The 25644-nt window shown below is 46.2% G+C and overlaps 2 protein-coding genes across 8 annotated transcripts in view; one reads left to right on the top strand and one right to left on the bottom strand.

Moving 5' to 3' along the window:
• The first annotated feature begins 1530 nt into the window (after window positions 1–1530).
• Window positions 1531–17511, top strand: STK38 (serine/threonine kinase 38). Its single transcript, XM_053963978.1, has 14 exons — window positions 1531–1703; window positions 3558–3690; window positions 6188–6239; window positions 6383–6505; window positions 7494–7577; window positions 8270–8393; window positions 8829–8983; window positions 10571–10673; window positions 11225–11286; window positions 11835–11952; window positions 12299–12422; window positions 13126–13221; window positions 13469–13563; window positions 14383–17511. The coding sequence occupies exons 2-14, from the start codon at window positions 3560–3562 to the stop codon at window positions 14511–14513; spliced, it is 1398 nt and encodes a 465-aa protein (XP_053819953.1). The 5' UTR covers window positions 1531–1703; window positions 3558–3559; the 3' UTR covers window positions 14514–17511.
• An 826-nt stretch (window positions 17512–18337) lies between these two features.
• Window positions 18338–25644, bottom strand: part of KCTD20 (potassium channel tetramerization domain containing 20) — a 30337-nt gene continuing 23030 nt past the window's right edge. For all 7 annotated transcript variants that reach the window (XM_053963866.1, XM_053963864.1, XM_053963863.1 and 4 more), the window contains 5 exons: window positions 25311–25413; window positions 24707–24827; window positions 23572–23769; window positions 23012–23122; window positions 18338–21578 (listed from right to left, as the gene is read on the bottom strand). In XM_053963866.1, the coding sequence (XP_053819841.1) occupies window positions 21286–21578; window positions 23012–23122; window positions 23572–23769; window positions 24707–24827; window positions 25311–25413 (826 nt within the window). In that variant the 3' untranslated portion in view covers window positions 18338–21285. The remainder of the gene's footprint in view (window positions 21579–23011; window positions 23123–23571; window positions 23770–24706; window positions 24828–25310; window positions 25414–25644) is intronic.

Raw genomic sequence — 25644 nt, 5'->3', positions numbered from 1 at the left:
CTCCTCTCCTCTCCTCTCCTCTCCCAAAGCAGCAGGAAAACAGATTCATGAGGCCACCTGTGTCTCCTGAGAGGTACCATTGGATTTTGCTGTTCACCTTTGATAACAAATAGATCATCTCTGTCTAAGCAAAGCAAGGTCCAGTTTAACTGTAAAGTCAGTCTTTCAGAAGTTAAATCTGTCATGTGTGTTGCAAATATATCAGCTTTTCCATTGCGTAGGGGCACTGTTTTAAATCCTGAAAATTTTTCTCTGTTGCTGATAGACTTCAGCTGTGCTGAATGCAGTTCTCAGTGATTAAAATGTTAACAATAAAAACCCTTTTCACCCTCTTAATTGCACTGTTTTTTTAATTTTTCTTTAGTAGAAATGTAAATACAATGAAGCATAACGACATTTTCCCTATGTCTCCACACATCTGGGATGAGTAGTTGTTATGTCATTCCTCATAGCTCCCTATTAGGTTCCCAAGGCCAGTCAAACCATTATTGAAGCTGATGGTTTCAGATATTTCAGATGAGCTGGGAGGAGTGAGATGAAAATGAGTTGTGCAGTCCAAGCTGTACAATGAGCTTGCTGAGCTGGGATGTGGGAGCTCTTCCTCATCAGAGTCAGAGGATGGAGCCCCAGGGACCTGACTGTGACAACTCAAACCTCTGGGAAATGACCCTGTCCTGCCCAGCACACTGCGGATCAGCCTCTCTATCCTTCTAGATGCAGTTTCCTCGGGGACTGAGGGCTTGTTTCCTTGATCCCTCAGAGGCAGAGGTGACTGTTGGTGGCTTGGTGGCCTCTGTCCCCCGGGCTCCTGTGGCCATTGGGGGATGTGTGTCACCTCTATGGGGACGGGAAAAACCAACCTCCTCTCGACAGTGAGCCCAGGCTGTGTGCTGGGAGGCTGCAGGTCACAGCACCATTGTGGGAAGGAGGCAGCCAGGACAGGGCTTCCCAGGCTGGGAGGAGTACCCCAGGACATCCTAGAAGCACGGCAGTGTAGATACACAGCTCGTGGTAATTGGGAGTGGGGCTGCGGCCGAGCCTCATCCCCAATGGGCTACAGCTGTGTAGGTCAGGGGACCAGCATTGAAAGCACTGAGACATGGAGTGCCGAGGGGTACTGACCAACCACCAAAGGGTAAAGAGGACACGCAGGTGAAGTGAACGATAGGGGTGTAAAAGGTTGTGCCGAGGAACAAGAAAGGGCAGACTCTTGCAGCCTTCTGAATGACATGATGCTACTCTGTATGGGCAGACGCTCGAAGACTTACGCTGTGGCATTGTGTTACTCTGTACGGGCGAATGCTTAAAGCCTTCTCAAATTGAATGGCGATGCTCTGTGTATCGTGGGCGTCTCAACTGTGACACCGCAGACAGGCCGGCACCGCAGAGCCCGCAGCAGCTGCCGGAGCCCCGTGCGCGGAGCCGGGCGCGGGCCCGGCGCAGGCGCTGCCGGCGGGGGCGGGCGGGCGCGGGGCGGGCCCGGGCGGGGCGGGCCGGGCGCGGGGCGCCTGCGCCGCCGTAGCGGTCCCTGGGCCGCCCGTCCCGGCCGGGTCGCTGTCGGTGCGGGGGGGGGGCGGCGGTAGCGGCCGTGGGGGCTCCGGTGGCCCCGGTCCCGAGCCCCCCACCCGCCGCTCCGCAGCCGCCTCGTCGGGACCCCGCCTCGCCTCGCCTGCAGCTCCTGCCGCCCCTCCCGGGGGCTCCGGGTAAGCCGCTCCCGCCTTGTTCCCACGGGCGCCCCCCACCCAGCGCTCCGCATCCTCTCCCCGCCCTCCTCTTTCCCTCCCTCCCCGCGGGCCCTTTGCCGCTCCGGGGGAGCGGAGCGGGGGCGGCCGCCCGGAGCGCTCGGGTCCGGCGGAGCTGGGGGCGGCCGCGCTGCGGGCCGGGGTCCGTCCGGCGGCGGGTGCCCCTCCCGCGGGGCGGCCGCGCTGCGGGCCCGGGGCCGGCGGGGGTCCCCTGCTCCTCCCCTGTTGGTGGCTTGGGCTCCCTTTGTCCGCTCCCAGGGATGCTGGTCGGGCCGCGGGGCTGCTCCCCTCAGTGCCACGCCGGTGTCACCTCCCCGGTTGAGCCCCGGTTGGTGCGGGGGCGTCCAGCCCCGCTCCCTCTCGCGGCCCCCGGGGTGGTCGGTGGGCTCTGAGCGCCCATCCCCGTGGAAGGGGCCCCGAGCACCAACAGGTGGTTTGGCACCGATACTTTCTCTTTTCTTCCCCTTCCTTTTTTTTTTTTTTTTTTCCCTGCACCCCCTTTCTGTTCGATAATTTTCCTGGTTTGTTCTTTAGGAAGTGAAAACCACCCATGGCTTTTAAACCTCCCACTCACAACCACAGAGTGTATAACCCCCATTTCTGGGAGTGTAAGCACTCACCTCTGGGGGTGTAACCCCATATCCAGGGGTACTCACAGAGTGTGACCCCCCCCACTCGTGCTTGCCACTCTGAGCTGCTCTTGCTTAAAGCCATGATTCCACCTCACATAAAGATGTAATTCCATCTCAAAAGCCACCCAGCTGGAGATGGTCACCAGCTCGTGTCCCACGAGGAACCTGTAAAGACAGCACACACGGAGCTGCTGTCTGGGAAGGAGCCCTTGCAGGGCCCTGTGGTGACACCTCGTAAAGATCTGCAAAAAATGAACAGAAAGAGTCCTTCGAGTGTGTTGGCAGTGCCCAGGGTTATAAAAATGGGAAGCGTCTCTCACCTATTTTGTTTGCAATTTCTAGTAATAGTTGCAAAAGTTACCTTACTGTGAGTTACGTGATGCACAGGAGAACCAGGGGTGGTTGTACATTTGAAATCTTTAGGGTTTTTTATGCATATCAGGAAATAGAGCTGGGGTGTCAAATACACTGAAGCTGCTACTGGTTAGGGGTGCCACACTCCGTTTATATAGTGTATTCTCAGAAATGGAAAGGATATTAAAATACATATATCTTTCTTAGAAATAAATATGTTAGATACTTACACTAGGATTTGGGGTTTTGGCTATTTTTTAAACTACAGCTTGCTCAAAGGCAGTGATCCTCTGGATTTGGCCAAATTTCTGTGAAAAAACATCTTGTAAAAGTGCTTAAGGGCAACTAAATGCTCTTTTTGCTCATTCCTCAGTTGCTCCCTTTTTGGGATGACTTTCAGGATTTAGATAAATTTCACAGCAGAAGAACCAGTAGGCAACTGGTGGAATTATTTCTGCAGGGGTTATGGGAAGAATAACTTCTGGATTAGATGTTTCAGTGTGATATTCCTGAATTTTGAACATTCATTAGAGATAGAATATGTTGGGAGCAATAAACATTTGCAGTACTGGCTCAAATTGTGGTTTTTGAGGCACAAAGTTTCTTAAGTTTCCTTCCCTCTAATTTCAGATCAAAAAATGTTCAAAACAGGAAGTTTGACTTGTACCTTTTATTTTGTAAGACTTTTCCCTGCTTAGCTTAGACTGGTGGTATTTGTTGTTAAAATCTGAACGCTGTGATTAAGCATCACTTAATGGGTTTGGACTCTTGTTTGCAGATCATTTGTAATTTATAAGGTTTGATGTTCCTCCTTTCTCCTTTCCAACAGCCATGGCCATGACAGGCCCTACGCCATGCTCATCCATGAGTAACCACACCAAGGAGAGAGTCACAATGACAAAGGTGACATTGGAAAACTTCTACAGCAACCTCATAGCTCAGCACGAGGAGCGAGAGATGAGGTAAAAATCCTTCTTGTTTCCCTTCCATACTGAAGAAGAGCCAAACTTTATATTGAATTAATTTCATTTTAAAAGCAAAAATAATAAAATCACAGACAGGTTTGTGTTGGAAGGGACCTTAAAGCTCATCCACTCTCCCCCCCTGCCATGGCAGGGACACCTTCCACTGTCCCAGGTTGCTCCAAGCCCTGTTCAACCTGGCCTTGGACATTTCCAGGGATGGAGCAGCCACAGCTGCTCTGGGCACCCTGTGCCAGGGCCTCAGCACCCTCACAGCCAAGAATTCCTTCTCAGTATCCCACCTAACCCTGCCCTGTGGCAGTGGGAAGCCATTTCCCCTTGTTCTGTCCTTCCAGGGCCTTGTCCCAAGCCCCTCTCCATCTCTCTTGGAGCCCCTTTAGGCACTGGAGGGGGTTCTGAGGTCTCCCTGGAGCCCTCTCCTCAGCAGGCTGGGCATTCCCAGCCTGGCTTCAGCCATTGGAGCATCTCCATGGCCTCCTCTGGACTCTCCAGCAGCTCCAGCTCCTTCCTGTGCTGGCCAGCTCTGCAGGTGGGGTCTCACCTGAGCAGGGCAGAGGGGCAGAATCCCCCCTCCCCTGCTGCTCACACTGGGGATCAGCCCAGGGCTCAGTGGGGTCTGACTGGGGCATGTCCAGCTCTGCCTCAGCAGCACCCCCAAATCCTTCTCCCAGGGCTGCTCCCAGTCCATTCTCTGCATTTGTGCTGGGATTGCCCTGATCCATGTGCAGGATGTACATTTCTTCCTATTTAAACAGGAAGACAATGCAGGGAGCCAAGGAGGGGCTGTTGTGGGGAGTCACTCAGTGACTGACCTGAACTTGGGGCACCTCTTTAAGTTCCCCAGTCCAATCCAGCAATGGACTGCACTGAGCTGTGTGATTTAACTTTGGCTGGAACCCTCTAATTTGCTGAATATCCTCAAGTTGTAGCACTGGGACTTCTGCTGTTCTCCCAGCTTGCCATGGAGTCTATAACCAGAATTTGGAAAATGTTGGTTCAGTGTTGGTTTGGCTTTGCTGCCAAAGCTGTAATGAGCTCCCTGAGGAGCTCCCCAATGCCTGCTCACTGCAAGAGCTGCAGAAACGAGGAAGCAATTTAGAAATAAATACTGATGTGCAAAGATATTTGCTTCAAAGCTTCCAATGAGTAAAGAGAGACTGAGGTCCAGTTCAGACAGAAAATATCACTGATTTAATGAGTTTCTTTCTCCTCACACAGCTTTTGCCTTTAAAATTTATTTACTTACTATGAACACTGCTGTGTGTTCCCAAAATCTCAAATTTTTTTTCTGTTTAGGATCAAGACCTTGTGTGAACAAACAGACTGGAGTTTATAAGTTACATGTTTTTTGTAACAACAGATGTCTGTGGGTGTGTAATTTGGAGTTTAAATGGTGTTGACACTGTACCCTGAAGTGCAGATTGACCCTGATAGGGACATTTGGGGGAATTTCAGCGTGGCTTTGGCATCACTCAGTCCTGCTGAGCTGTTTAATTCTGTGTATTGCACAGACTTTGCTACTGGAGTTGCTGGTTTGAGTGTGGGTTGGGATGACTGGGCAGGGCTCGCTGGTACTTGAGCAAGGGCATTTTCATTGTGCCTGATTCCAAAGTGATAACCCCAAATATTATCACGTCACAGCAGCTGCAGAGAGCCCCAGGAGACAGGAAGAGGATCTTGCAAAGAATGACTTGCAGAAAGAGAAGGAATTTTTTAGTACATTTATAATGTTCCAAACCACCAGGCCCAGTTCAGCCAGCTGTTAATACGACTGGCACTGGGGAAAATTCCCAGAGGATATTCATTGCAAATGTCCCCTGAAGTCATTCCCCTTCTAAAGTCTTGCTTCCTCCTTTCTTTTCTCCCAAATAATCCTTTTGTACTAAGACTGAAAATATTTCTGATTCTTTAAGGGGGAGAACATGTACAGACAAGTTTCCTCTTCCCAAATATTTTGAGTATTTCAGGGATTAGGAAATCTAAAATAGCTTTTCTCATCTTGCATGTGAATAGTTTGAGATGCAGAGAAATTTAGAATGTGTTTGAATACCAATTCTTCCTGGAATAAGTGAAATTTTGGTGTTTAAATGCTTCTTATGGCTCTGGCCTGAAGTGGCTTGCCCAGCTGTCAGAGAGAGATAAGAACAGAACCCAGATCGCTCAATTTGTATTTGTGTACAGCAAAAATGTACACTTGAATAACTTGTGGAACTCAAGGCAGGTTTAGTTTATTAAAACCAGAGAGGACAAAGTTGGAATTATAAAACTGGATAGTAGATTCTTCAAAATTAATTTCCTGTCTGAGTCTCTCCTTTAAGGAGAGGTACATCTTTACCTCATAACTTGCTGGCACAGACCAGAGGTTGTGGATATGTGCACCTTGTTAAGAAACAATGTTAATGATTCAACCTGGGTTTTCTTCTAATTTCAAGGTTAATGATTCAACTTTTATTTTTCTAATTTGTCTCTGCTCTAGACAAAAGAAACTAGAACAAATGATGGAAGAAGAAGGCCTAAAAGATGAAGAGGTAATGAATATGGAAAAACTAATCTTAATGGTTATACAAGAAATTTTCTTTTTCTAAATGGAGATCTGGGATCTTTCCTTGGAATGGCTGTGGTCCCTGTGGAACCCACCTGCAGAGCTCTCACTGGGGTCTTTTAACTCTAGAAAAGAATCAGGAGGTCGGCACACGCGCAAAAGGAGACGGAGTTCCTTCGCCTGAAGAGAACCAGGCTTGGACTGGAGGACTTTGAGTCTCTAAAAGTAATAGGCAGAGGAGCATTTGGAGAGGTGAGTCCAGAAAAAAATGACTACGTGTGTTTTCAGCTGGCTCTGGTGTTTGTTAAAGACTTGCTAGTTTATACAAGCAAAAGGAAAGTGTAGCAATCACTGATTGTCACTGATTTAGCTGAACAGTCACCTGCAGCTGGTTTTTTTTATCTAATAAATGCTGGTTCAAGACATCCTGTGCTTTAAAGGAAACAGAATGATGTTGAGAAGGACCTGATGGACAGCTAAATACAGGTTTGCAGTGGGTTTTAAAGGTGAACTTCTGAGGCTGGACTTCAGGAGAGGTGGAGGGCCCTTGCAAAGTCTCTTCTGGTGCCCTTCAGAGAAGGGGCTTTGGACCACCTGCTTTAGGTGTGTGTTGGATTATGGGTTTTTCTGATTTCGAGATGGGGTAATTGAGAGGTGTTTTAAAAATTTTATTCTATTTTTAGTCTCATGTGAAGGGCGAGACAATACAGATGTTATAATTTACGCCATCACAATCAGAAGTTAACTATTTCTTAATTACAACATATTATTAGTGTTTCTTGGTCTATCAGATTTTGCTACCCTATGTTGTAAATGCTTTAAAGCTAGTTATCTAAAATAAGTCTTTGTGGGTCTTATTACAATGTATTTCTTTTAAAACTTGTTTCTAATTCTGTTTTTCTCTCAACAATGTTTATCCTATTCCATAATATTTCTAAGTTAATATTTTGTATCTCAAAGTTTACATACAAATGCATACAATGTGAACTTTCTATTAGACTTTAAGAATTCTGTACAAATCTATTTCCTACAGGTGTGAATCACTCATGGTCCTCTGTTAAAATGACTGCAGCTCTTAGCATTAACAGGATTTTCTGCCATTGCTGTGCCCTGTGTAATGCTTCTTGTCTTTTATAATCTGAGACAATTTCATGAAATGGAAGCCAAGGGTTTGACACCCAACTTTGTCAAGAGCTGTGCTGGGAATGCTGGATTTGATCCAGTCTTTGTGTGCCCCCAGGTGCGCCTGGTCCAGAAGAAGGACACGGGGCACGTTTATGCCATGAAGATCCTACGCAAAGCTGACATGCTTGAGAAGGAGCAGGTGAGGAGCACCCCGAGCAGGGGCTGTACCATGGATCTCTCTAGGAGGTCACTGTGGTGTGTGCAGAGGAGGAGTAGGCATCTGTGCTTGAGTAGCTAAAAATTCTGAGGGTTTTTTTCATTTTTTCTTATAGAGGAAATAAGTCAGAAAAATCTCTGAACTCACAAGGGACTTCTTTTCTAGTGGGCTCTTCCAACACAAAGTCCTGTGCAAATGATTCAATGCAGACTTCAAGGCCAGTGTTTTACTGCACTTTTGACTTACAGGATCCCAGAGATAAAACTGCTGGAATTCACACTCAGAGACATAAAGCAGCAACATTTAACATATTTAAGGCTTTCCTTTGCTAGTACTTCTGGATATATAATGATCTGGGACAGTCATGTGTTCAGCACTGGGATGAAGCTCTTGTGTTTTCAAAAAGAGATCTAATGAGTAGGTATATTTGTAAAGAATTGAGATTTTTGTTTATAGGATTTATATAATGTATAGGTTTACTAGGTGTATATATAATAGGTGTAAAATATATGTATATAATCACCAACATGCTGAAGTTCTGATAGTGTTTCTGCCTTTGTGCAGAAGTTTGACTTTTGTCTTCTCAGTATTTGATGCTGTTCAGAGTAATAATTAAATTGCCTCTGAAATAAATACATTTGATAAAACTTACCCAATGCACTGTGTGTATCCAGGTTGGCCACATCCGTGCAGAACGGGACATCCTGGTGGAGGCAGACAGCTTGTGGGTTGTGAAGATGTTCTACAGTTTCCAGGACAAACTAAACCTCTACCTGATCATGGAGTTCCTGCCTGGAGGTAACTCTTGGGAATGCAAGGGCTGCTCTCCTTTTGTTTGGGGATTGCTAATTTCTTCATTACAAATGCAGTTTGGACTAGAGTGCATGTGGGTGCCCTGCAGTGGTGTTTGTGCTGTACATCTGGAAGGGAACAGGATTTCTGCTTTTTAGGCTACTGAGGTGTTTGGGCAGGCTTGAGGTTTCCTGTTTGGGTTTTCAAGCTGCAGGTATTTAAATTTGATTTTAATATTCTTCTATTTGAACTTGGCTTTAATATTCTTCTAGTTCCTACCCTTGCTATGCCACTGCTGTCTATAGAGCCACAGCATATCCAGGTTTGACAAGCTCTAACCTGCTGTTTTTAGCTGAATGCAGCAGAAATAGCTTTTTTCTATAAATGTCTTCAAACTCAGTGAGAGTGGAGCCTGTGTGTTCACCTCTGGGGGGTTTCCAGGTGACATGATGACACTGCTGATGAAGAAGGACACTCTGACAGAGGAGGAGACGCAGTTCTACATTGCCGAGACCGTGCTCGCCATTGACTCCATCCACCAGCTGGGATTCATCCATCGCGACATAAAACCAGACAACCTCCTCCTGGACAGCAAGGTATGGGCTGGCCACAGGCTGGGGAGGAGCAAAGAGGCCTTGGGATTGCTCATATTGACCTGAAGGGCTGTTGACAATTGTGGAAGAAGATGGTGCTTCTTTATTTAGCCCTGTTCCTTCCAGCTTTTGAGGGCATATCTGCCAAATTGCCGGGGAAAATCCCCAAAAGCCAGGAAAGACCCCAGCTCCACTCAGACCTTGAGCTCTTCTGACAGCTGTTTAAGCTATTTTTGGCTATTTCAGATGCAGTTTGAAGCACGTGGTTTCAGTTCCCTCTTATGCAAAGCTGTTTCCCTTTTCTCTCACATCTGTTACACTCCCACTTGCCAGCTCTGGTCATACCAAACATGAGGACAAGGCTGTTCAGTAGCCAGGCTGAGAGTGGAGAACCTCCCTCAGGATCAGCCCCTGAGGGCTGGCCAGTTTATAACCTGGTTATTGCAGGCACTTTGCAAAAACCTGATTGTTTCGGTGTCCTCCCATTGCTCACTCCAAGTTTGCCTAAAATCAAGGTTTCTTGGTAAGAGTTTGCCAGCAGTAAATAATGACTTTCCCACTACTGTGTAATGCACTGTTGGAATTGCTGCAAAATCCCAGCAGGGATGGAAGGGACCTTGAAACTCATCCTGTTCCACCCCCTGCCATGGGCAGGGACAACTTCTGCTGTCCCAGGTTGCTCCAAGCTCTGTCCAGCCTGGCCTTGGACACTTCCAGGGATCCAGGGGCAGCCACAGCTTCTCCAAGCAATGTGTCCAATTCAGAATGTTCACATCTAGACATGACTACATTTAGGACTTTGAAAAGGAGGTATATTTTATAGATACACTTCTAAAAATTGCACATAGTCAGTGTGGTCACGTTATGCACTAGGACAGGTTCAAGCACTGAATTGAGGGTGTTTTTTATCTCTTGGGGCCAATACACAACCCAGGGACTGCAGCTGCCTCTGGAGACATTTCCTTTCACCCTGGAGTGGTTGAGAACTTGCAGAGCAGAGGTTTCCTGAGTAAATTGTCATTGGGCTTTCTCTGGGGAGTAGCAGTGGAAGTATTGATGGCTTCATTCCCTGTACACATCCAGTGCTGGGTTTAAACAAGGAAGGCAAAGGACCCTGAGGGGCTGGAGCGTGTCCAGAGAGGGGAATGGAGCTGAGGTTGAGTCTGGAGCACCAGGAGCAGCTGAGACACCTGAGGGGGCTCAGCCTGGAGAAAAGGAGGCTCAGGTGGGGCCTTCTTGCTCTCCCTGACAAGAAGGTGCAGCCAGATGGGGGTCAGGCTCTTCTGCCATGTCTCAAGTCAAAGAACGAGAGGAACTGGCCTTAAGTTGTGCTGGGGAAGTTCAAATTAGATATTAGATTTTTTTTTTTTCCACTGCAGGAGTGGTCAGGCATTGGAATAAATTGCCCAGGGACATGGTGGAGTCACAGTCTCTGGAAATGTTCAAGAGGCATCTGGATGTGGCACTTGGGGACATCATTTAGAGGTGTTGATGCTGGTGTTGGGTTCTCTTCCAACATTGCTGATGCTGTGATTTACTATGATAATGTCTTGTATTCTTTTGTTTTTTGCTTGTTTTGTTTATTTCTAGGGCCACGTGAAACTCTCAGATTTTGGTCTGTGTACTGGACTGAAGAAAGCCCACAGGACAGAATTTTACAGGAATTTAAATCACAGTCTTCCCAGTGACTTCAGTAAGTTCTTTGGCTCCAAAGAGTATCCGGTTGGTTGCTCTTGAGTCCTGACAAAACTCATTTCAGTGTGAGGGTGTGGCTGCAGTCAGGAGTCTAATAATCAACTTTACATCTTGAGGTGGATTTTCATTTTCTGTAAAATAATTTCAGTTATTTTAAACCTTTTTTCATTTCCAGATGTTTGTCTCTGAAACAGACTCTGCTGTAGCTCTTTGCATGTGTAATAAAATGAGAACTCAGTGACTTGGTAGCTGCTGGCCAGATCTCAAGTGTTACTGAAATTAATAAACCAGCAGAGTCTCTGAGTATCCAGGATTATTGTCAAGGGAAAGGACTTGGATCATGGAGTTACATCAACCCTGAAAGCATGGCTTGCTAATGAAAGGCTCAATTAGATGTTGCCCACATTTCATAGGTTTGAAAGTTGCTGAGACGTTTAGGTTTGGGGTATTGACACACATCTTAAATGAGATATTTAATGTAATGGTTTGGGGGTAAAAATATATTAAGTGACCAGTAGGATTCAGTCACAGCTATTGAATCTCCTTCAGCTTTCCAGAACATGAATTCCAAAAGGAAAGCAGAGACTTGGAAGAGGAATCGCCGGCAGCTGGTGAGTAGGTTCCACCTGCTTGGAGATGTTCCTGCTGAGGTGTTGCATCCAAATGGAACATGGATTTACATGGAAGTTTTTAATGCATCTGAGTTCTGGACAATCCTGAAAGGAAAAGATTCAGGCATTTTTTAAAAAGAAGAGGAATGACTCTAGTTTGTCCTTCATCCATCTGCTGAACAGCTGGTGACATATGTGCTAGAGATAGCACTGCCATAATTATTTACATGGATATCTGAAGTCTCCCAGCCAAAACTATCAGTTCTTGCCACTTCCAATCTCACAAAGGGCTGCTGACCCATTCCAAGGTGACCCATTCCAGGAGAGTGAAACCCTTCTCTGTTTTCCTGATGCTATTTTAAGACTCTTTCATGTGAAGATGTTAATTTTGTCTCTACATATCTTGGAGGAAAGGCTTTAAACACCTTTGCTAAAGGATCTCAGAGACAATCTGGTGTCTTCTTCAAAATAACCACTGTTGTATAAGTTCCCATGTCCATGTCAGGCAGTTTTCCCTACAGATGCATAACTGATGGTGTTTGTTCCAGGCTTTTTCTACGGTGGGAACTCCAGATTACATTGCTCCTGAGGTTTTCATGCAGACTGGATACAACAAGCTGTGTGACTGGTGGTCCCTGGGGGTCATCATGTACGAGATGTTGATTGGTAAGGAACGGGCAGGGCAGGCTGTGAGTGGGAATGGTGGAGCAGGACATCAGCTGTATTCATAGAATCCCAGACTGGTTTGGATTGGAAGGGACTTTAAAGCTCATCCCTGCCACCCCCTGCCATGGGCAGGGACACCTTCACTATCCCAGGTTGCTCCAAGCCCTGTCCAACCTGGCCTTGGACACTTCCAGGGCAGGGGTAGCCACAGCTTCTCTGGGCAGCTTATTTCTGGGCTTGGGGTCATGTTCCCAGAGCATCCAATCCCTGCCTGGTGTCTGAGGTATGTTTTGGCTTCAGGAATTAATTTTACTTGATCCAAGATTATATTTTTGTTTCTTTTCAGGTTATCCACCATTCTGTTCCGAGACTCCTCAAGAGACATACAAGAAAGTGATGAACTGGAAGGAGACCCTGACATTTCCTCCAGAGGTTCCAATCTCTGATAAAGCAAAGGATCTTATTTTAAGGTGCCAGCCCCATGGTTTGCCACTTAATACAGCACTGATTTTCTTGTCTTGTCTCTGTATTCTGTGCCTCTCATGTCTTGTTTCACATGGAAAAACCCTGATGCTACAAACTGTTAGACACATGCATCAATGAACTCCCTTGCCAAATACTTTGGTCTCTCAGGCCATTTAGTGGTTCCCTGACTAAACTGTCCTGAAAAGGAGTTCCCATGGAAGTGCTACTACTCTGGCAAAATGTTTCTGCTCCTTATTTTGCCTGCAAGTTTCTCATGGAAGGACACAAGTTCAATCCTTTTGACAGAGCTGACTTCTTGCAACAGCAATGATTTTGCATTTGTATGCACTGGAGCATACAAATGAATTCCAGTGCTTGCTGACTCAGTTGTACTTCAGTATCTGTTCTCAGGACAGAAATATAAATGTCTGGTTTTCTAGGCTTTATATGTTCTCCTCCTCTACTCTGGTCCTGAAATGGAAAGGTCACATTATCCTATTTTGAAGGAATAGCACATCTTAACTGTGGCATTGGACATGACATTCCTGTACATAACTCTGTGTGTTGGTTTTGCTGTGGAAGTTTTTAGTCTGCTCCATTTATATGTTAAGAAACTGCAGCAGTATCAGTTCAGAAAGCTGTTCCATTTTTGGATGGAATGCTTTCTTTTTCATTCTCCCTTCATTTTCATTCTTCCTTCCATCCCAGATTTTGCTGTGAATGGGAGCACAGAATTGGTGCATCTGGTGTGGAGGAAATAAAGAGTAACCCATTCTTTGAAGGGGTTGATTGGGAGCACATCAGGTAAGAAGCTTTGCAGAAAAGCAACTGCTCTTCTCTAGGGACTGCTCAGGCCAGCCCTGGTCTGCAGCAGGGAGCAGCTGACTGGCATTTATCATATCCAGCTGTGGGTGACAGCACTTTGTTCTCTACCTGAAGCTTGCTGAGGTTTAGGTACCTTCAGTCTTGCTTCTGTTAGGAAATGGAAGGTGGCTGAATCCTGCTTTGTTTGCCTTTGAAATCTCAATGCTTCATCTGCTCTTCTTGGCAGAGAGAGACCTGCTGCAATTTCAATAGAAATTAAAAGCATTGATGATACCTCAAACTTTGATGAATTTCCAGAATCTGATATCCTTAAACCAACAGGTAAATGATTGTTTCATTCTCTGTGTAAACCTTCCTCTTCTCCTGTAGAATAATCCTTCCTGTTAGTCAGATCTGAATAGATGATGCTTTTATTTTTTATCATGACCAAATAGCTTGGAAGCCTTGTGGTGCAGGGGGTGCAAGCTGGAATTTGGGTTCCAGGAGATGCAGGCTTGTAAATGATGTGGGAGTTGCTTGAGAAAGGGCAGCTCCCAGAGGCAGCAGAGCTTCCAGAAAGTTCAGATCTCAGCAGGGCCTGAGAGCCCAATGCTGCAAGCTCCCCTTGGTGCTGATTCCTGCTGGCACTTGGAGTAGGGGTAGGGAAGGGTGGAAATCAAGGGAATGTTTTGCTGTGAATCTCTGAAGGATCACAGCATAGTCACACATTCGTTCCATGTGTTTAAAAACAGAATCCCAGACTGGTTTGGGTTGGAAGGGACCTTAAAGCTCATCCCATTCCACCCCCTGCCATGGGCAGGGACACCTTCCACTATCTTAGGTTGCTCCAAGCCTGTCCAACCTGGCCTGGAACACTTCCAGGGATTGGGGCATCCACCACCTCTCTGGGCAACCTGTGCCAGTGTTTCACAGCTCACATTGTACAAAATTTCTTCTTTCTATGTGGTCTGAATCTACCCTCTTCTAGCTTACAATGCTTGTGCCATGTCCTGTCCCAGCAGTTCTTTCCTGGGGCTGAAGCATGAAGCTGTATCTGTGTTTAGGATATTTTTTTTCTTTAGAAACATTCATCCATTGTTTTGTATGAAAATAAACTCTGCATTTCCAAAGGATAATTCTATGTCTTCTATGTCTTCCCAGTGGCAACAAGCAACCACCCAGAGACAGACTACAAGAACAAAGACTGGGTTTTTATCAATTACACCTACAAGCGTTTTGAGGGCCTGACGGCCCGAGGAGCAATTCCATCCTATATGAAAGGAGGGAAGTAACACAGCTTTACCTGGGACTTCTGAGCCGTGGAATTCTGTTGCTGTACTTTGGGTTTATACCCATAAAAGAACTTCTTCTTTTTTTTTTAAAGAAAACTTGAGGGCTATCGACTCTTGGAGAAGACTTCAGGACCCTGTTTTGTTACACACCTGGTTGTTATTAAGGATTTTTTTTCCCTGTGCCATTGAAAAATTTCACATGTTTGCATCATCTCTGTTGCCAGTGCCTTTTGCTGCTTCAGGAGCAAGAGGTATTTTTTATATTCTTTGCCAGACTGTGCAGTCCATTGGGAGATGACAGCAAGCTTTCCTTTTGGCATTGCAAAGCATGGGATTCTATAGGACTGCATCCAGTCCTGCATGAAGTGACAAACTCACTCTGCCAATTCTGCCAGCGCTGTTTGGCCAGTAGTTGAGGACTCCAGGACAGAGGAAACAAAGCAATAATTGAAGCTTGAGACAGACAACTCTCCAGGAAACTGTCTGGTAGAAGGACACAACTCGGATTGCCTTAACCTTACTTTGTAGTGCTGTTTTTATAATGCTCCCTGGAAGCCTCTTCAATAGCATTTCTTAGCTCTGTTGCTGTGGCCCTCAGTTCTGGTGCACTTTACTTTTGGTACTAAGTGACCCTCAAGCCATTTAATGCTTTTTCTAAATTAAAAAATTTTGCAACACTTTTTCTTTCCTAAAGAGAGGAGAAATGGGCCATTTCCTCCACTGAGCGCCAAGTTTTTGGTTACTGTATGTCAGGATGGATCCATAAACAATGCAGATAAACTACAGCTGGTCACATAAGTGGGCCTGGAATTAGAGCAGAGGGAGGGAAAATCCAGGAACCTGATCCTTGGTGGGCAAGTTGTGCACAGCTGGGCCAGCCCCGAGGCTCTCCAGGCCACCTGCTGCTGTTCCTTAGCCACTTCTGAGCTCTGCTACATCTTCAGTGGTTTAAAGGCCAAACCCCAACTTCTGTGGCCTTTTTGCTGTTGGTTTTGAGCAGAACAGGATCAGGATGTTGCTGATGGAGGCCTGCCTGGTGTTCCCTCACAGAGGTGCTCTTGCTGTCCTGGCTGTACCATCTGTACCCGGAGTGTTCCACGGATGGTGCCTCATGGGGTCACTTTTGGGGCACGGGAACCCACCATGTCCACTCGTTGATTGTTGCCTACTCTAAATTACAAAAGTACATTCAGTTCTGATCAGGGTCTCTCCAGGAGAGCCCCAAAGTGCCTTTCCTTGCCTAAGCCTCTCTCAGAACATGACAGCATTTTGGGAGGGAGGATTCTGCCTCAGCTGAGCTTTTCCTGATTCCTTTTTCTAACCACAAGCTCCACTTCGTGCCCATTTGTAGTTAATTCTGCACTTCCAGGGGCAGGTGGCATTAATCCTTGGGCCTGAATGGTCTGGAATTTGCAATCAGATATTAAAAACACAATTCAATGAGTTTTCTAAAAGTGTGTCTCAATACAAATTGTCTTGGATTCCTGCAAACTTCTCTTGGTGCTGAACACTAACTCTGGAGTACAGACAAGACAAAGCTCCAGTGATGTCTCACAGGAAAAAAAAAAGGCTTCCAGGTCTGTTTAGTCCTGACTTTCTTGATTAGAAAATGAAACAAAATGGATTTGTAGTGGAACGTTTTTTTATTTAGGTGCTTTTAGGGAATGTTTACCTAGATGTCTCTTGACTCGAGTGCCATCCCCAAGGACTGGTGGGGGACTGCCAGTACTGTACAGAATTTTTCAGGTCCTCCCCTCACCACCCCTGTGCTTTTTGTACATGTCCTACAAGTTTATGACCTGCCATAAGCAGTTCAGACAGCAGTTGGATCCTACCAAGCTGAAATGCAAAACTAGCCTTAATTAGAAGTCCAGGATCTCTGCAGTCAGAAGGGCTCACTCGGATGAATAAGGGCTAATGGAAGGAATGACTTACAGGACCAGGCTTTCATCAACTCGTCCCTAGATCACATTCTGCTCCCTTTTGACTTTGCATGAAGGACTGATACCAGCTTCTCAAACTGTTCATCCTTATCCTGCAGTTTCTTCTAGCCATTTGACAATGCTGCCTTATAAACCATTGGAATTAATTTAAGACCATTTTTTTTTTCAATTCCTAACAGCTTAGTTACTGCCTTAAAATAAAAACAAAAATCAAAATCCTTTGAAGCTGCTGTGGATTAGGAACAAATAATTTTGAGATAATAGCTGCATTCTTAGCCCTTTACTGAAAGGGACCAGCATTTTTATTTATAAATACCAAAGATGAAGGAGCTAAACAATTTTAAGTTGTGATAAGTTGCTGTGAAAAACCAACTCTCTAGTACTGTGTATTTTTAGTGCTGTGTTTGAAGTGGGACCCCTCAGGTGTGTCACTGGAGTCCAAGGTGAAGTTTTCAATGGCACGAGGAGCAGTTGGGTACCTCATTCCTGTTGTCTTCCAGCAAAAGCTGGACATCTTTGAATCCAGTCCTGCTGGACACACTTTGCAGTGGGAGGTTCTGTTTCCCAGGTGCACTGTAAGCCTGTATCCTGTTCCAGTTTTTTACCAACATTAGGGAAAAAAGTGTCTCCTACAGTATCTCCTTCCCAGGATCCATACTTCACTGCTAACAGTAAGGATTTTGTATGCCTGTTACATCTCCCATGGTAGCCAAACATTTTTACACTTTTTTTTTGTGTTTTGAGGTTCTTAGTATCTTTTAACTTTTTTTTTTTAAGCTGCAGTTGCTGTATTTGTAGAAGTAGTTCCAATCTCAATTTCCAGTGGATCTGAACACCTTATACTGCCAGTTCATCTCTGTATCATGCCTAGAACAAGCTGCACTAAGTGTTTCTTATCACTGTGCCCTGACTCTGCCTTAACCTCTAAGTTGAAAAAGTGTTCTGTAAATATTTAAAAGCTGTTACAAAATTGCACTGTACAATTTGGCAGGTGTAGTCAACTTTTTATGGAGCGATCTCATTGTGTTGTGTAAATAAAATCCTCTTAGTAAACACACTCTTGTTGGTATGTTGTTTTACAAACAGGAACCAGGGAATCCTGGAATGGTTTGGGTTGGAAAGGTTTAAAGCTCATCCATTCCTAGGCCCTGCCATGGCAGGGACACCTCCCACTGTCCCAGGTTGCTCCCAGCCCCGTCCAGCCTGGCCTTGGACACTGCCAGGGATGGAGCAGCCACAGCTGCTCTGGGCACCCTGTGCCAGGGCCTCAGCACCCTCACAGGGAACAATTCCTACCCAATATCCCATCCATCCCTGCCCTGTGGCAGTGGGAAGCCATTCCCCTTTGTCCAGGTCCTGATGAAGAGTCCTCCACTTTTCTTGTATCCCCTCTACATAGTGGAAGGTGCTGTGAGGTCTTCACACAAATCCCACCTTGTTTGAACTGTTAGTGCCCTTCCCAACCTTCATCAAGAGAAACCTGGAAGTACATCCAAGGATGATGGAAATAAAAGCCAGACCTGCTCCAAAGCTGTTTTCTTCTGAAGACAAGTAGGTAGAAGTGGAAAGCACTTTTCACAGCACTGATCAAAAATACTGGGGCTTGCTAGAGATGCTGCAGTCCGTGGGTCAAGGAGTGTTGTCTGTGCTGCCTCTGGAACATCACTGCAATGAGGTGTAGGGATGAAGTGAATTTTGGGGTCCTCTCAGCACAAATGGGGGGAACACTTCCCTGCAAACCAGGCTCTGATGCCAAACTACTCCTAAGACTTTGGAATCACAACCCATACTTAATGAAGCAAGGAAACAAAACCTTGTAGCTCTCTATGCCCTGCCTGTTCTACTCCACATTTAAAACAATTTTTAAAGGAGCCAAACAAGTCATGTATAATTTATACTTTAATACAGAAAGAAACCATACATGTCGGGTTCATACACAGCACAGGAGCACTTCAGTACATCTAGAGTACGACAAAAGTTGACCTTGTACTTGAAGTAGGTGACCATGAGAGGAGGAAAAACAAACACTTTTAAAATTTGATTCAGTGTTCCAATGGAACTCACTCTACTAACAAAATTTAAAATCCAGAATGAATAATTACTTGGGAAAGCCGATAAACTACAGTGGGTAAGTGGCAAAAACTGCATGGAAATCATGGGAGCCAGATAAGGTGCATCCCATGCTGAAGGTCCAGTTGATTGCACAGGGAACCACAAACTCCTACAGGCACTGACAGTCTGTAACTCCCAAAAGGGCTGGGTGCAGTGTAATAAACTGCCTGAATCCTTCCAGAGGCCGAGCTGCCCCTGGCTCAGGGACACACTAGGTGGGATTTGGTTTGGCTGGATATGGTACTTTAGGTGTCAGGTCCCAAAAGGTGCTGTTGAGGTGCAATTCTCAGCACACGATGCCTTGACACAGTCCTGAGGAGGAGCTCTGAACAACACCCACACTTCAGTCCTTAGAGCAGAACATGTGGAACCTCCAATTCCAGCTCAGCTGGGCAATACCAACACTCATTTACTTAAACCTGACACTGCTGGGGAAATAAATACACACTGGAAAACATAATCACAGAGCCTGGGGGCCATCACTGCTGGGTATTCAGGGCCTAGGGACAAGGTCCACCACTGCTGGGCTCACCAGTGCTTCTGTTTGTCCTGAGGAACAGCTCACCACCAAGGCAAGGACTGGGGTTGGTCTGGCCCCTGGTGGAGGTTCATGGTCCATGTGTCTTCCATTCTCTACCACATAAATAGCAATTCACCTGGACCAATAATGGAGTGTCTGCATATCACCCCAGCTCTGTGCAGGCACCAAAGGACACTTCTCTCTACTGACCCAATGACACACAGGGAGGAGTTTTCAAAAGTAGTCAAGAGAAATTTAGGCATCTGAACACCTGGGAGTCCTAGGTGGTCCTGAAATCTTCCCATAGGCACTTCTTTTTAGAAGAAATCTATTTGCTGCACTTGGGAAAGAAGCTAAGAACGGAAATACTGAGAGAATGGAACATGTATCCATACTAATGGAAAATAAAATGTGCCTTGGCAGAGGTTTGTTACTTGCAACTAAAAATTTCTGCTTGATCTTGTTATGTTACTTGCACTGAAAACCACAAACACCTTGGCAGCAACCAGCAGCAAACTTCACTGCTCAGTTCACCATGCACTTGGCAGTCATAAGAACAATACAAATTTGCTTGATGTTGCAGCCTGGCAAAAAAGGATTAAACTTTCTGGAGCCAGACTGCTACCTACACCTCAGTTTTGCCCAGTCTGACCAGGTAACTCAACACTCATGCAATCCAGGTTTCAACACCTTTGCCAGAGCAGCACTCACCTGCCCAGTTTTGTGAGGAGCTCTGTCCCTCTCCTTCTTGAATGGTTTCAGCTTTTCTTTGCACCAGCACCATGTTTTAGAACTCTGTTTTGGGTACATAGAGCCTTTACACAGCCATCAGAAGGGATGGCTTTGTGAGGCAGCCCAGTTCTGGGTGCTCTCAGCTCAGCTGGGGCAGTGCAGAACTCACTGTGTGCTCATCAGGGCTTAAGCCATTTCTTACAGGGAACTCTCACAGGGAATTCCTACATGTAACTCCCACAGGGAACTCAGTGCTGCAGGAGCAGGACCAGTGAGGCTCCAATCCACCTAAGCTAAACCAGCCTGGAGTGTGCCTGTTCTTACAGTCACAGCTTTGTTGGCCCTCAACCCAAGTTCCCAGAGCCTTACACAGATCAGGATAATACACTCAGAGCAGCAAAGGAGAGCTGTTCCCAGGTATGTGCTTTTTTCTCTGCTGAGGGCTGGTTTACACTATTGGTATTTCTTACCTGCCTGACAAAAATGGTCCAGTCAGTTCCAAATTGGGAAGAAAGTAGCTGGCTTTTTAAAGCTGCAGCAGCAGCTCCTTGGAGAGTCTACAGCAAGTCTGACTAAGGTTGATGAGACCAAGGATTTTACTCAGGTAGTCAACTGGGAGCTCCTCCACTGGCTTTATTTGTCTTAGCAGGGGGATGGAGAAGACAACTCAAAGTCTTCAGTATACACAGTCACCTCTAGAAAGCTTCTTACATTTATTTGGCTATTAACAGATTTATTTTATTGGTAAAATATCAGCTACAGTCTTTTTTGGGTTTTCCTTCAGCATGATCTACTCATTTTACTGAACTTTACAGAAAACATCCCTAAAAACAGTGATTCCATCTCACAGAGAAGTACAGATGGGGAATTCCTGTGAATATGCTTCCTATGGAACTGGTTCCTCCTTCCTAGGGCAGCAGTACACCACGCTGGATCCAAAGCCAGGTGGCAGTGCAAACAGATTCCTCCATGCTCAGGGTTTGCTGTCACACTGTGCTACATTTCTGCTGGTTGATATAGAATATCATCTGTCCTGCTTTGATGTTCACTCCTCTGTAACTCACAAAAACAAAGCAGTGCCTAATGGTAAAGGAAAGCTTTGTCTAGACAGACCCAGAATTTCCTCTCTCATGTCACACAAGACGTTTCCACACACTTGTGCTCTTCTTTCAGAAGTTTAGATAAAATATTCAGCACCCACAATCTGGAAGCCTTTGTAGTAGAAACAACAGGTCATTTCTTTTTGTCTGAGCAGATGTTGCTTTTGATTGCACAATTAAGACTATGCAGAGTGGCTCTTTATTAACATGCTTGAAATATGACAACGTAGTAAGAGCATGAACGAGGATAAAGCACCTTGCAGGAGTCTGTGTCCCATCACCTGGGATGAAACTACGGTGAGAGGTTCCCACATCCAGCAGGATTCTCCACCCACATCCAGCAGGATTCTCCACCCTGAGCCACACTAATCCGGTAGATCATTAACAACCATCTGGGAGAAGGGGGCGTTCAGCCTGTCCAGTTCATCCACTTGTGGGGGGTGATGCATTATAACCTCGTGGTCCTCTGAAACATCATCCCCCACCGTGACCAGGTTTGTTAGGGATTTGCTCCGAACACACTGGAAATCCACGTGGCGGCTCTTGCCCTCCTCCTTCTCCCAGGACATCTGGATGAACGGCCGCTGCACGTAGTTGTAGATCACCTCGGAGCGGCCACCAGGCCTCCTCTTCACCTTCTCCTTGCAGGTGGGATACCCTGGAGACACAGACAGCCACTCAGTTTCACTGCACCTCTCTGACTCACAAAGGGACAACAGGATGCCAGAACACCCCGGCAGGAGTGACTGTGGGCTCAGGGAGGGGACACACACACAACTCAGTAGACAAATGCTCAGATTCCAGACGAATCCTCAGATTCCACATTTAGCATTATTGGCTTGCAAAAGACTGTTCTCTTTTCCCCTGAAAAGGAGTCCTGGAAGGCTGGACATTCTTCAAGAAGGAAAACTTAAAGCTCCAGGAGCAGGTCATCCCCATGTGCCAAAAGATGAGCCAGTGAGGATGAGAAGGAAAAAGGGCCAGATAAATCAGGAGGACTACGAGGAGGTTATGTGGGGAGAAAATGAGGAGTCAAGCCTGAACATGAGCCCAAGTAGGCAACAAGGCCCTGGGGACCTGGGCTGTACCAGCCATGGTCTGTCCAGCAGGCTCAGGGCAGTGACTGTCCCCCTGTGCTGGGCACTGATGAGGCACCTTGAATACTGAGTTCAATTTTGGGCCCCTCACAACAAGAAAGATGTTGAGGGCTGGAGCGTGTCCAGAGAAGGGAACAGAGCTGGGGAAGGGTCTGGAGCACTAGGAGTGGCTGAGGGAGCTGGGGAGGCTCAGCCTGGAGCAAAGGAGGTTCAGGGGGGACCTTCTGGCTCTCCACAACTCCCTGACAGGAGGGCGCAGCCTGGGGGGGGGGGGGGGGAGGTCAGGCTCTGCTGCCAGAGAAGAGGGACAGGACAACAGGAAACAGCCTCAAGCTGTGCTGGAGGGGTTTAGATTGGATATTAGGGCAAATTTCTTCACCAGGGTTGTCCAGCCCTGGCACAGGCTGTCCAGGGCAGTGGTGGAGTCACCATCACTGGAGGGATTTAAAAGACATGTGGATGTGGCACTTGGCAGTGAGGTGGGCTTAGCAGTGCTGGGTTAATGGCTGGACTCAATCATCTCAGAGGCTTTTTCCAACCTAAATATTTCCATGGTTTTCTGACAAGAGGGTGCAGCACTGTGTGTAGTCAGCCTGCAGGTGCTGCACAGCACCAGCCATTCTGTGAGCAAACATAACTACTATAAAAATAAGTCTCCCAGGACAGAGCCCAGCACTCTCTAAGCTCCCTAAGGGAAAGCTTGGATCAGCAGGTGGAAGCATTTGACTCCTGTTTCCTGTTTACTCATTCCTAAGGAGACAAATCTTTCTCATACATGTTATGTACCTTTCACTTTAACTTTTAAGCCCCTTGGCCAATTTCAGTGGAACACGGTAGAGGCAAAGGGAAAACATGCTGAGTTTTAACTGGCTTTGTAAAGATAAATGTAAAACACAGAGTAAACAAGGAAATGCCTGCAGTCCAGAAGAAATCAGGCTTTGCTGACTGTGGAGTCACCTGGTTATGCATTTCCCTTGCTGAAGCAGCACTTTACCTTCGATGCCAATGCGAATGTTCTTCAGGCCCCGTTCCTTTAACACAGCTTTTGCCACGTCCCGGTTCTCAATGTATTTGAAGAATCTGTACAGCTTGGAACTGTAAAGGACTTGAAGAAATAAAAGGGATGATTAGAATCAACAAAGAAGAACCTTCTCTCTGCTTCTGACATGCCCCCACAAGCCAGGTGTGGATTCCAGGAATTACTTCACGTGTCTATTTTCCTCACTGGGATTAACTGCACTTCCTTTTGGGAGGGCAGAGATGCACATCACAGTCTCAACAGACTGGATGGTGATGGGAGTGTAAAGCAAAGAATATTCCCTCACTGAGGACCCTGGAAAAGGCTGAGGGGGAGGGAGAAACAGAAGGAAAAGTGCAGTGAGTGCTGGGATCAGTTCTAACTAGCCAGGCATCCTGCCTCCAGCAGCACTGAGCTCATACTGAGCACACAAATCAGGGTTCCACGTGCCAGCATCCCTCCTGGAGGAAGCCAATTTGGGAATGTGTCCTTTCCTTATGGCTGGGTGTGTGTGGAACAGAGTGCAGAGCCCTTACTTTGTGAATACTCCTCTCCCATGGGAGGTGGATGATCCTCATCCCAGTCCACGGTGTCCTCATCCGTCAGCACGACGATGTGGCACTCCCGCTCGCCCTTCCGCGCGCTGTCCACCATGATGGGCAGGATCAGCTCCTCCAGGTAGCTGTCAAACTGCTTGTGAGCCCCATCATTGGAGAGCTCGTGTAACAGAGCACCTGAGGAGACACAGATCACAGCAGCTTTGCTACAGCATCAAAATATCTCAGCTCTGCACTTCCCAGATCCATCCAAGAGCACAGCCAGAATTATTCTTCAGACAAAATGCTCAACATATGTTCAGACACATCAACAGCCTCCAGATCCAGAACTGGCAAAGTCAGAAGTGCAGACTGCATTTCAAATGGGATGCAAATGGCACTGCAGAACCTTTCCATTCCCATTAAAAACTCACCAGGCTCCAATCAATACAGTGAAACAGTAACAGACTGAATAATTAATTCATTATGATACTTAACTTAAATTTCCAGCAACAACCTCTGCCCTTGAAAGTACATTTTGCTGCCTTCTCTATGATCACTCACCAGAGAACAGGGCAGGAAATTCCACCCACAACCTGTGTTATGATACCACACACCCCATTTCAGTAATGTGCCTTTCACAGACCTGCCTGTGTTAAAAGTACTTCTTTTTGCCAGCATGCCCACCAAAAAGCTGCTCCCAATCAAATCCCTTCATGACCAGGAATTCTAATGCTCTCCAGATTTGGTATCCTTGGTTCCAGCTCTGCCCATCAGCCTTTAGCTTAAATTATTCATGATTCTCTAGTAATTTTGGATAGGGGTTATAATCCTGCTTTGAGCCTTCATTTTGTTGGCAGTAACAGCAAGCTCTGCTCAGCCTCTGTTAGAAAAAGAGACTAAAATGTCTATAATTTGCTTTTGGAACAAAGTGCCTGTGTTCTGGAGGATTCGGTCACTTCATTTTGGATTAAAGCAGCCAAAAGAAGCTGCTTAAATGCAACTTGAGTCCCAGGGAAATCCATGTGTTCATGCTTAAACTAAAGCTCAAGATTAAGAACTGCACTGAATCAGGATCAGAGTGCTCAACACCCTACAGATGATCTCCTAAGAGCTGATTTCTCTCCATACTTACTTAAATCTTGACATTTGATTGTGTTGAAATCAAAGTTTATGCAGAGGTAATCACATGTGTCTCGAAGGTCTGGGATGGAAATCCCATCAGGGCAGTTAATGATTCCGGTTTTGTAATAATCCTGTGAATAAAAGGACAGTTTTTGGAGAGAAAAATTACAAACATCTTGGACTATGATAATTGCTAATTAGTTCTTTATTTTGTTTACTAATATGGGAGAGATACTGAAACTATTTATAGCTCTGCGTAGAGTAAAACAGCCCTGCTTGTCCGAGAACCTACATCTTTTTGCAGATCCTCTAGGGTCTGATAAATGATGAGCTCCAGTTAAAACTTTTCCATGGCACAGGGTTTCATAATACCATAATATGCAATATGGATTTATATGCAACCACAAGGTCAGAATACAGCTCAGGACATAGGAAAGGTAAAAGGCAACACGAGCAAATATCTGAAATGTGGACTTATACCAAAGCTATATTTTTTCTTTAGAAATCACAATGCAAAACCTAAAACCAGAATGTCCAGGGAGATGGCTTAGCTGTGCACATATGACAAACAGATTGTTTGTTTCTTTTCTCCCCACCTGCAGAGCTGCCCTTACCAGCACGGTGCGGAACACGGCTGAGCTGATCCCTTCTGCGATCTCGTACTCGCCCTTCTCATTTGGCCGGGTGAAATTGTATTCTCTGCCTGGCCCAAACATTCTGAAAGAGGTAAAGAACTGTGTAAGTGCACAAGAACATCAAAATGCATTTATTCCAGAGACAAACATCACACTGGTGTTAAAAAATTCTTTCCTGTGAGGGCGAGGAGGGCCTGGCAGAGGTTGCCCAGAGAAGCTGTGGTTGCCCCAGCCCTGGAAGTGTCCAAGGCCAGGCTGGATGGGGCTTGGAGTAACCTGGGATAGTGGAAAGTGTCCTGCCCATGGCAGGGGA

The sequence above is a fragment of the Vidua chalybeata genome, chromosome 24, assembly GCF_026979565.1.
Source record: "Vidua chalybeata isolate OUT-0048 chromosome 24, bVidCha1 merged haplotype, whole genome shotgun sequence".
Classification (NCBI taxonomy): domain Eukaryota; kingdom Metazoa; phylum Chordata; class Aves; order Passeriformes; family Viduidae; genus Vidua; species Vidua chalybeata.
This window is presented reverse-complemented; position numbering and strand designations above follow the sequence as displayed.

Bases quoted from the DNA above. Each gene is read 5' to 3' on its own strand.
- STK38 (XM_053963978.1), top strand. From the start codon at position 3,560: ATGGCCATGACAGGCCCTACGCCATGCTCATCCATGAGTAACCACACC. The intron at 8,394-8,828 runs GTAACTCTTGGG...GGGGGTTTCCAG, and splicing joins CATGGAGTTCCTGCCTGGAG to GTGACATGATGACACTGCTG. The intron at 13,564-14,382 runs GTAAATGATTGT...ATGTCTTCCCAG, and splicing joins TGATATCCTTAAACCAACAG to TGGCAACAAGCAACCACCCA.